This window comes from Notamacropus eugenii, chromosome 6, assembly GCF_028372415.1.
Source record: "Notamacropus eugenii isolate mMacEug1 chromosome 6, mMacEug1.pri_v2, whole genome shotgun sequence".
Lineage (NCBI taxonomy): Eukaryota > Metazoa > Chordata > Mammalia > Diprotodontia > Macropodidae > Notamacropus > Notamacropus eugenii.
This window is the reverse complement of record NC_092877.1, coordinates 338,818,699-338,829,240: the sequence shown is the minus strand read 5'-3', so window position 1 is coordinate 338,829,240 and position 10,542 is coordinate 338,818,699. Positions and strand designations below refer to the sequence as shown.

Genomic DNA, 10,542 nt, shown 5'->3' with positions numbered 1-10,542 from the left:
CGCACGTGGCCGGCGGCCCGCGTATCCCTCCGCGCTGAGCGCCTCCTCTCCGTGGCGGAAGGATCCGGGCCGGCCCGCGCGCACGCTCGCTCCGCCCGCCCCGCCTGAGCCGAGGCTCGTCGGTGCCGGCCGGCCTCTCACTCGGAGCGGGGACGCGTCGGGCGCAGCAGCGTCGGCGAGCAGCGCGAGGAGGGCGCGGAGCGCGACGAGCCGCCTCAGCCGCCGCCGCGGGGGCGCACGCCGGGCCTGCCTGCCTCCGCCGCCCGAGGGAGCGGCGCCTCCCGAGCCCCGGCCCCCGGCCCTGTCGCCGCCTCCGCCCGGCCCGGCCCGGCCCGGGGGTGGTTCCGTGCCTGCGCAGACCCGCGCGCCCGCCCGCGCCCCGCCTGCGCCCCGCTCGCCCCGCTGCAGTGCGGAGGGAGGGCTCGAAGATGGCCGGCTGGCAGAGCTACGTGGACAACCTGATGTGCGATGGCTGCTGCCAGGAGGCCGCCATTGTCGGCTACTGCGACGCCAAGTACGTGTGGGCGGCCACCGCTGGGGGCATCTTCCAGAGCATCACGGTAAGCGGGGCCGGCGGCGGGCCCCCCGGGGGGGAGAGGGGCGCGGGGCCCGGGGAGGGGGAGGGGGCGCGCCGGGCCCGGGATGCTGCCCACCTCGGAGGGGGAGGGGATGCTTAGGGCCCGGGGATGCTGCGTCCTGGATGGGCCCCCCCTGCTTGAAGAAAGAGGGGGTGTTCAAGGCTCCAGACTGCTCCTCCTCTCGGAGGAGGAGGGGTCTCCAATGGAGGAGGGGGCGCTCGGGAATCCAGGCTGTTCCCCTTCGAGGAGGAGGGAGGCTGCAGTAGGGGAGGGGGCGGTGGGCCTTGGGCTGCTCTCCTCGCTTCTGTTGGCCCGGATGCTGGAGACTTAGCCCCCCGTTAGGGTGTCTCCCACGGCAGGGCTATCATCGCAATCTCCCCATCCGTCTCCGAATCCTCTCCACCCCCCAACTTCGTGCATACCGGAGGAAGGGTTAGGATGGTGATGGAGCTGGAATGGAAAGGAAAGGAGCATGGGCAAAGGGGAGCCTTTTCACCTATCCAGCAGTTTTGGGATGGGGGAGCAAGAAAAGCTTGACAGCCTAAAAATGAGACTGCACTGGTTTCTCATGTGGGATTCTTACATTGTTTCATTCCCTTTCCCCTCTTTTTTTAAACCCTTTTTTTGCCCACCCTCATTCCACTTATAAATTTTGTTGGATCTCAGTTAAGATTGAGAGGAAGAAAAATAATTTCTTTCTTTCCTATCCCCAATATCTTGCCTGGAAAATCTTGATTTATTCAGACATGTAGGATTAGCCCTTATGAGGATTAATCCTGTTCAGGGAATCTGTTTGGCTGCTATCTACCTAGGCAGATACATATGTGTACATATGCATGTATGTATATAAAGCTTTCTGTCTATAGATACATATCAATGTATGTATATGTAAAAAGCAAACAGAAGCTTTATGTGTACATTATAGCTATATGTGTATATATGTATGTATATATGCCTAGCCAGATAGCAGCAAAAATTGATTCTCTGGAACACGTCGGGGCATGTGTGTCATAATATATAAATATCCAAGGGAAATGTATTGTTAAAGATGTTGAAAGGTGTGATGCAGGCGGAGATTACTTTGCCTAGTTAACGCTTCCCTTCCCCACCCCCAACGCTGTGCTCTGGAGGTTTGCATACTACTCTAGGCCCATGCAGTACTGCCGGGCTTTATTTTATTTTATTTTTTTGAATTGCACTTCTTTGGGTAGCTCAGTAGCAAAGCTTTATCGGGAATGTAAGAGGGATTTCCGAACCGAAGGGGGAAAGCACACTCTAGACCTTAACGATGATGGCAGCAGTTTTTGCTGATTTGTGGGTTTTCCTTTTTTGCCCACCTGCCAGCTTTGGGGGATTTAGTGTGTTGTGAAAGAAAAGGATACCCGCCCCCCTCCCGGTTAGAGAGAGAAGGACCGTTATGTACTCCAGGGTCCGTAGCTGAGTGTTTAATTGGCTCCGCTAGGCTAAGGAATTGCCGGCAATGCGGCTTGGGGTGGGAGGAGGCCCGCCGGCACAGGGAATTCTCGGAGTCTTGGAGTAGGTTTTCCTGCGTCCTGGCCTCTAGTGCTTGCCGCAGACTTGACGGTCAGCGTAGGTGTCTTTTGTGAATCCCAACCTTATCGTTGGCAGGTTTTTTTTCTCCCAAATATCCTCCAAGATGGCGAACTGCCACTAATCTCTCATTCCATGCATCTTTTTTCCTTCTTCTCCTGGGAAATATTAATCGTTATTCTTACCAACCCCGTTGTATGCATTTTAGTTCGGAAAAAGGAGACTCTTGGGGAACGGGAGTGCTTTCAGTTTGTCGCTTTAATAATTTGGGAACACTCAGTCTGTCTGCTTCTACCACTCCTTTTCTCCTCAGTGGTATTTCGGGAGGGAGGATTTGATTTAGATTTATTTATGCTGTATACGATATGCTTGTTACTCAGTCTCTATTGCAACCCTTTATCGTGTGTTAGGCACAAGGAGTAACTGAGAGCTGGGAGGTGATGGTCTTGACTTAGTGCCATATTTTAGGAGTATTTGCCATTTAATAGTCAGCTACCAATTATTATTGCTGCCTATTTCTGCCCACAGACCTCCAAAATAAATCATTGAAACAGCACTTTGTCAGACAGAGTTGTCTCTTTTCCTTCTTCTTGCTCCCTCTCATTTTTCCTCTCCTATCATTCTAAACTGTACTTTAGCTTTACTTAAGTGTTTTGTGAGTTTAATGACATTTAAAGGGTAATCCTGGAACTAGTTCTTTAAGATTTTCTGTACCTGCAGTGGACGACTGTTAAAGGAAAACCCCAAAGACTGGCATCTGGTGATCAAGTTTCCCTTTGCTGCTCTCAGCCTTCCCCTGCCTTTGTGTGACTTGCTGCTGTCTAGCTGGGCAGATTCCCAGAGTGTGCTTGGAGATGGTTGGGCCTGCTATGACTCTGCAGTTCTGATGGGGGCGATGCCTTCTTTTTCAGTCCTGAAGTGTTAGAAAGCACATTTTCTCCTCGGGCCTGTTGGCGACCTTACTTTTTTCTTCCATTTACCTCCATTTTCTGTTCTTTTGCCAATGCCTATTTCAGTACTAGAGAAAGAATTCCCTTTCCTTTTGCCCAAGAGCTCATCATCAAAAATGGGAGAGGGACAAAGAAGGGGGTGGTGAAATGAAAAGTCAAAATGATTAGAAAGAAAAAACCATGACTTTTAGAAACATATAATCCTTACATATTGAGCCATTCCATTCAAACCAGGAATACCAACCAGGAGTTCTCTTTAGAGCAGTAATTTTGTTAGAAGACTTCAGGACTAAATTCAGATAATATTGGATAAGAGACAAGTCATAAATTTGGTTTTTTAAAAAGCTGTGTCTGAATGTGCATAATAGGTTTTTTTTTTGGTACTTGACTGAATCTAAATAGAAATGTTTTACTTTATTATAAAGAAAAGTTTATATATAGATACATGCTACAAAAAGAAGCATAGTTTGTGACCAGTAAAAACTATGAAATGCTCTTAGCGTGTCTGTGTCTTTGAAAAATCTTAATTTGATTGTTTTTCAGTAAGCAGGTTCTGCCATTAATTATGTCCTTGGTGGGAGTTCCCATCTTATTAAAAATTTAATTAAAATTGTTTAGTAAGATTTTTAAAATCAGGTTTATAAGTTTTCTAACAAAGTTATGACTTGGATAGACCTACATTCAGGGTACCAAAGTTTTGATTTCTCCTTGTGAAACTGGGAGGCTCTGATAACTTAGCAACAACGTTGCCAATTTCACTTGCTGAATTTTGGATTGTTGAAATTTCAAAAGAATGTACTGACTCCTTTGTTTTTCTTTCTTTTGGTTTTTGGCAGCCAATAGAAATAGACATGATTGTAGGAAAAGATCGAGAGGGTTTCTTTACCAATGGTTTGACTCTTGGTGCAAAGAAGTGCTCAGTAATCAGAGATAGTCTGTACGTGGATGGTGACTGCACGATGGACATCAGGACAAAGAGTCAAGGGGGTGAACCAACATATAATGTGGCTGTGGGCAGAGCTGGCCGAGGTAAGTAAGAAGTCCTTTTAAAAAGAAAAAGTTGTTACTGTAATCAGTTAATTGCTGTTGCATTGCCATCTTATAACTTGCACCCTTTTTTAAAATGCCTATTAATATGTATGTAAAACAAAAATGTCAGTTCATAACTAAGGGATTGATGTATTTTTTTAAACTATTAAGATGGTTTCCATGTATTATATGGTACTAGATGACAGATGTACTAAAATTTCCTGTCAGATGCTAAATCCAATTCTGTCATTATTCTGAACTTGAATATATTCTATATTAACACTGATTTTCACATGTACAAATATCATGTCACCCACTTTTCTTTCAGAATGCTTGGCATGTCACTAATGATGGTGAAATAGGATTATTAAACTGTACAAATTCATTAAGCAAATTAACAGATGGGATGATCATAGAAGCATAATTTAAAAACTGCAAGAGACCTCAGAGGTCCATCTAGTCCTATATTTTGTTTTATAAACTAGAAAACTGAGCATTGAAAAGGTTAAGTAACTTGCCAAAGTCACATACCTAGGTGAGAAGTGAAGTTGAGATTTAGCCTGCCTTGTACTTCTAAATTCATTGCTCCACCCACTATAAAACACTGCCTTTCAGATTTAATTTTGTTATCAGGTATGCCCTTTCTAGCTTTTGATTTGTTTGTCTTCCTATTTTTATTTTTTAATAAAAATCTTGGAAGAGGTCATCTAATCCACTATCCTACCTCACACAGGAATCTCCCCTAGAGCATCCCTGAGAGGTGATCATGTATTCTGTGCCCAAATATACCTAGTGACAAAGGAGCTCATTATCTCACAGCTCATCCTGTTCCATTTTTGGATGTGTTCTAATCCTTATTTTACACAGAAGGAAATTATGATTCAGAGAAGTAACATGAACTGTCCATAATGACCCAGCTATGGGTTAGTCACGAGTCAGGACAAGTATTCTGACATTAAATCCAGAACTCTATGCTACACCATGTTTGCTAGAAAGTTCTTCCATATGTTGAGCCAAGATCCCCCTGTAACTTTTACTCAGTAGGCCTAGTTCTGTCTTCTGAAGGCCTAATTCTGGAGCCACACAAAATAACACTAATCACTCCTGTGACAGTCTTCAGATGTTTAAATAGCTACCCCTCCTCTCCCTGTCTTTTTCCCCTTATGTTAAACATAATAGTTCCTTTCCTTATGTGACATGGTTTATGGTCCCCTTATTATAAGCCTCTGGATTGGCCTTAATTTGACAGTGCTTAAATGTTCTCAGAACTGAACACAGTATTGCAGGAGAGCCCATGACAGAATATGGTTAAGGTCCTTCCCTTGTTATAGAAATTATAGCTCTATCAGTATAAGCTTTTCTTTGTCACTTGTTGACTCTGAGTTTGCAGTCAATTAAATCCCTGTTTTTTCCCCTTGTGCCATTTTAAGTTTCTCCCATTTTAATGTAGTTTTTTTAAGTTTTTGCTTCAATATATGTACATTTACATATATTTTCTCAAATTTCATTTTCATTCTGTTGATTTTTTGCAACTTGATTGTCTTAGTTTATTATCCCTCCTTCCCTATTATGTCATCCCCAAATTTGATAAGCATGCCTTCTAAATTTTCATCAGGGTCATTAATAAATTGTAGTTACTTCATTTTGCTATTAGAAGCCTACTTGATTAAAATGAAGATTTTCCATGATCTGAATTTTCCATTCTGTCCCTTTTATCAAATCTTCCTTGTTTTAATTTTCAAAATACTACAGAACTGAACATCTGAGGGTGTGTTACATTTGATAATACTTAGATTTTAAAATATCCAAGGAATCTAAGTTCTTTTTCTGATAGTACTCTAGCTTGATAGCTAATTCAGGTGTTTTTTAACTGCATTGTCAGATTCCAAAAGGCTTTCTATTCGGTGAACTTGAAAGGAATAAACTCTTGGTACTTTTTAGCAATAACTAGTACTCATTGTTTCAAGTGTTGTAAAAGTCCATTTAACATAAAATTGTGTTGTTATTAAAAACTCATTTAAAAAAAAAAAAAAGGAAAATAAAATAAATAAATAAAATAAAAAATCTTTTCTAAAATAGCCAGATTTCAAATACTGAATTTGGAAACAGCACATCACATGAGCCATGCATCCAATAAACCTCTTCAATTGGCTTTCTGTTTGCAGTATGATTCTGATCAGATAAATATAACTCTGGTAACTGAGGTGACTGGGATCTTGACTTATTTTTGTGCATAACACAAATAAGTATACTATATCTGAAACAGAAGGGTTCCAGATGTGAGATGAATATAGGTCTTAATCACTGATTCCAAGAAGCCTCCTAGGAGTGCTCCCTCACCTCTTTATCAGACATGTGACCTCTCTGGTCCTCAGTTTCGTCCCTGACATTGGGCACAAGCACTTGAACTGCTTGTATCATGTGTTGCTCATTCACAGAATCATAGATTTTGATCTATGATATCTAGATACTGCTAGAGGAGTCGGTCTCCTATTGTAAGGATAAAATGAGATAACATAAAAGGCTTCGTAAACTTTCTAGAGCCATGGGAGGTGTGGGCTGTTTAAAGAACAATAACAACACACCCCACACTTGAAGTTCTTGAGCCATTTCCTTGGAAAATGGCTTTTTGATGTCTCATGGTGGTCTCAATATGGTCTCAATAACTGAGTTCTTGAAGACTACACCAATAAACTGTGGTATATCCAACCAAACTAGAAATGTCTCAAGCATAGTGAGCACCTCTTGACTGGTAATACACTATATTCCAGGGAACAGCTAAGTATATGAGTCTAAGGCTGGTCATCAAGATATTGACTACCAGGTGATACATTTTAGCTTCACCCCCACTTTCAGGAAGGGTTATAACAGAGACTCACAGTCTCATGTACAGTCGTCTTTTGTATTACAATGGAAATATTTGTTTTAAGGGTTGTATTCTTCATTGAAGGGAGAAGGGAGAGAAGTATCTATAGTGATTCTGTTGTGAATACTTCAAGTAAACACACAATTATAATTTACTGACATCTAGTGGCAGTCAATATAAAATTGGATATTCTCTCCCCATCCACCCAATTTTTAATGAGTTTTGTTTTTTAGACTCCCACGATACAGATATAGTTCTTGTTTATTATACTGGATCTAATTCACGGTCATTTGGTGTTAAATAGGAACTTCAGTAAACACAGGCCTTAAAGACTTTTACTTCTTCCATAGCTAAAAATCCAATATAATTCGTAAGACCTTTTGTCTTCATATCCCATCTAGCAACAAAAGACAAATTTACCCAACCTTGCTAGTCTTTTAGTGTTGGAGAAAAAAAAAAGATACATGTAAAAAAGTGGGGAAAATGTATTTTTCCTCTTAAATAGAATAGCGTCTAGGCAATATAATATTTCATGGTTTTTCTTCTACATCATACAGGTTATTATTTTTGTGTACAGAATTCATTTCCAGTTATTTCAGGGTTCTGCAGTAGTCACAAATATTTGCTGTGCATGAAATTGTAGCTTCTTGTAAGCTTGAAAACATCAGTAAAACTTCTTGTTCTGTGTTGAAGTGATTTTAACCTTCTAAATAATCCATTTGGCACCAGTGCTCGGTAGCTCACATGGAAAACCAGCTTAATATAATAACTTATTAATTTTTATTCCATGTGCTGTCTGCTAAAACTTACATGACTTCCTTGTCTAACACTTCTTTTGAAACACTTTTCTTTTTTCTCTTTCAGTCTTGGTCTTTGTAATGGGCAAAGAAGGGGTCCATGGAGGTGGATTGAATAAGAAGGCATACTCAATGGCCAAATACTTGAGAGACTCTGGGTTCTAGCTGCTAGGCAAGACTGTTAAGTATTAGGGGGATTGCTCTTAAACTTTCCTAATTGTAAGCGTAAGTCTTCATTCTGGAAATTTTATTAGCAATGCAGGTGATGGGGTTATGAACCTGTGTCTTCTTTGTATCCCTTTGTTGGTGGGGAAAGGTGTTTTTGTTTTTGTTTCATAAGTAATTCTGTTCACTTTTTGTTTCCTTGTGTACTCCAGCATTGGTTATAGTCATGGGAAAGGAAGGTGTCCATGGAGGGACACTGAACAAGAAAGCATTTGAACTCGCTTTATACCTGAGGAGGTCTGACGTCTAAGCAGCCTCTCCCCATCCACCTAGCAACTGTCTTCATCGCCACCCCAGTTATGTTCATAGTACTACCAGACTATAGATGGTAGTTCATTTGTTTTTATTTACCTATTTTCTAATGTCATGATTCTGTTTACCCAAATGGATCATTTGTATGTTAACCACTGTATGTAATAGAAACCCTTATCTGGCACCATTATTGCAGCATAATAATGATATGCATGATACCTTGAAATTTGGGGGGAGGGGGGCATGCCAATTTGGGCATTGCTTTATTTTAGCAATTAGTGGGATCTTGAGACTACTAAAATAAGTTAACACTAATAAGCGAGGTGCCGATTGTACAATCTCCAATTTGATCAATGTCTTTTCAGCACTTTGAGCAATTACATGGCTCCCTTAGTCTTCCTTTTATAGAGCATGGTTGGGAGGAAAAGTGCATGCATCTCTCTTCTCTTCTCTCCTCCCCTTTCCTCCCCTCCCACATACAGTATTTCGTTTGCTTCCATCTATTCATGCAGTGCCTGGATTATTCAGCTGTTTTAACACTACTTTTGTTAATGAGCTGCTGAGAACTGCAGGAAATTTTGCCTTAGTTTTGCTGTTGTACTCCGGTAGACACAAAGGTTTTTTCCTCGTGTCTGGAGCACACACTACTACTTGGAGTATAATGGCAAACGGGAGCAAAAGGTGCAAAAGGGCACACTTCCTCCTCTATCTTACAGAGACTATCCGGATTGACTCCCCAGGGACATTCCATCACTGCAATAGCTCAGGCACTTGAGAGGTCTGTGTCTGTCTTTTCTTTTTCATATCAGCTCCTCTGTTTTTCAAAAATTGATTTATGAAAGGCTGCCATCATGGACATTAGATACCCCAACATAACCATCTGGAGTGTGTCCGATTTTTTCATAGGACCAATTTTTATTTGCAGCTTGGGTTTTTGTATGAAATTATGTTATTGTGGAAAAAACTGCCACCTTCAGCTATATATACTGGTAGTCTAGACTGACTTATTTTGGTCTGATCACTGATTGGTAAAAAATAAATGGAATTGCTGCTTTAATACCGATATTTGGGTGAGGGTTGGAAGTTTTATAAGCTAAAATAGTTGAAATAGACACATTTCAAATTTTAAAACCTGCATTTGGCCTGTCACACCCTTGCTGTGGAGTAAATCTGCCTTGTGCTCTAGTCATCCAAAATATGTGTAACCAAGCTGTCAGTTCAAAGCACGGAACTAACTTGTATGTTCATTTTAAAAAATAAAAAACAAATGAAGACTTCTGTATAAAAAATAAATGGGAGATGGTATTGGTTGGAATAACTGACTTGGCTGTCTTGTGATGAATTTTTTAATATGTATTCTGTGCCATACTATTGTTAAAAATGAACTGTTGCTATTGTGAGATGGATCTTAACTAACCCATTAAGGGTTTCTTATTTTGAATGGCACTATTTTAGGGACATTCTCGTATTTGCTTCTATTGTTTGGGCCTTGTGGATAATGTACAGATTTTAAAAACAAAAAATCTTGTTGCTGATTTATCCATTTCTTTCCCTGCACTTTGTTACATCTGGGATACAGTCTAACTCATCTGATTTAATATGCATTTCAAAAAATGCCATAACTATTAAAACACCTTGTTTACAGACAGATGAAATAAATTTATTCCAACCAAATAAAATCTAGGCTCTTGTCTATGTAATGTATGGACTTCCTGCTCTGATTTTTCTATACTCATGTATAGAGTACTCCCTCTCCTCTACAAGAAGAATGAGAATATATGCCGGGCCAAATCCTATTGTAAACAAAGTACTATCATAACAAAAGTCCCTAGCTGATTGACCACTTATTCAATATAGTACCTAGGAGTTAATCACAAGGATTTATTAATAAATAATCTGTGATCTCCCTGGTGTGCGTGCTCAATCCACTAATGCAGACTAACCCATCCATGCCATCATTCACCATGACTTGTCCAACTCTTTCCAAGGGCTCTGTCCAAGGTGCTGAGAAAGGAGCCTTCCTTGAATTTGCTTGACATCATATAAAACCTAGGGAGCGAGTAGGTTGTGTCCATTAATTATCCCAGTGGTTGGTTCTTGGCATTTACACTTGGCATTACTTAAGGTTCCCTCTATTTCTCTTCCTCTACCCTCTTCGGTTCCATAAATTGTTTTTCACAACTTTTATCTAAAAGTTAGCGTAGGCAGTGAAGTGAAGAGACAAGCCTCTGGAAAAGTCCAGAACATTTGGGTCCAGATCCACATGATGCAGGTCATATCTTGTCACTGTATTC

The 10,542-nt window shown here is 41.1% G+C and overlaps 1 protein-coding gene across 2 annotated transcripts; it reads left to right on the top strand.

Annotated features, from left to right (window-relative positions):
- Positions 1-309: 309 nt before the first annotated feature.
- PFN2 (profilin 2) lies at positions 310-9,927 on the top strand. 2 transcript variants are annotated; one of them, XM_072618289.1, is made up of 3 exons: positions 310-560; positions 3,916-4,108; positions 7,839-9,927. In XM_072618289.1, exons 1-3 carry the CDS (start codon positions 429-431, stop codon positions 7,934-7,936), a joined length of 423 nt encoding a protein of 140 aa, XP_072474390.1. In that variant the 5' UTR covers positions 310-428; the 3' UTR covers positions 7,937-9,927. The 2 variants fall into 2 exon arrangements, with proteins under 2 accessions (XP_072474390.1, XP_072474389.1); XM_072618288.1 differs by having other exon boundaries at positions 314-560; positions 8,149-9,927.
- Positions 9,928-10,542: the final 615 nt, after the last annotated feature.

Excerpts from the sequence above, each read along its gene's own strand:
- PFN2 (XM_072618289.1), top strand. The coding sequence starts at position 429 with ATGGCCGGCTGGCAGAGCTACGTGGACAACCTGATGTGCGATGGCTGC. Across the intron at positions 561-3,915 it reads GCATCTTCCAGAGCATCACG|CCAATAGAAATAGACATGAT; the intron begins GTAAGCGGGGCC and ends GGTTTTTGGCAG. Across the intron at positions 4,109-7,838 it reads TGTGGGCAGAGCTGGCCGAG|TCTTGGTCTTTGTAATGGGC; the intron begins GTAAGTAAGAAG and ends TTTCTCTTTCAG.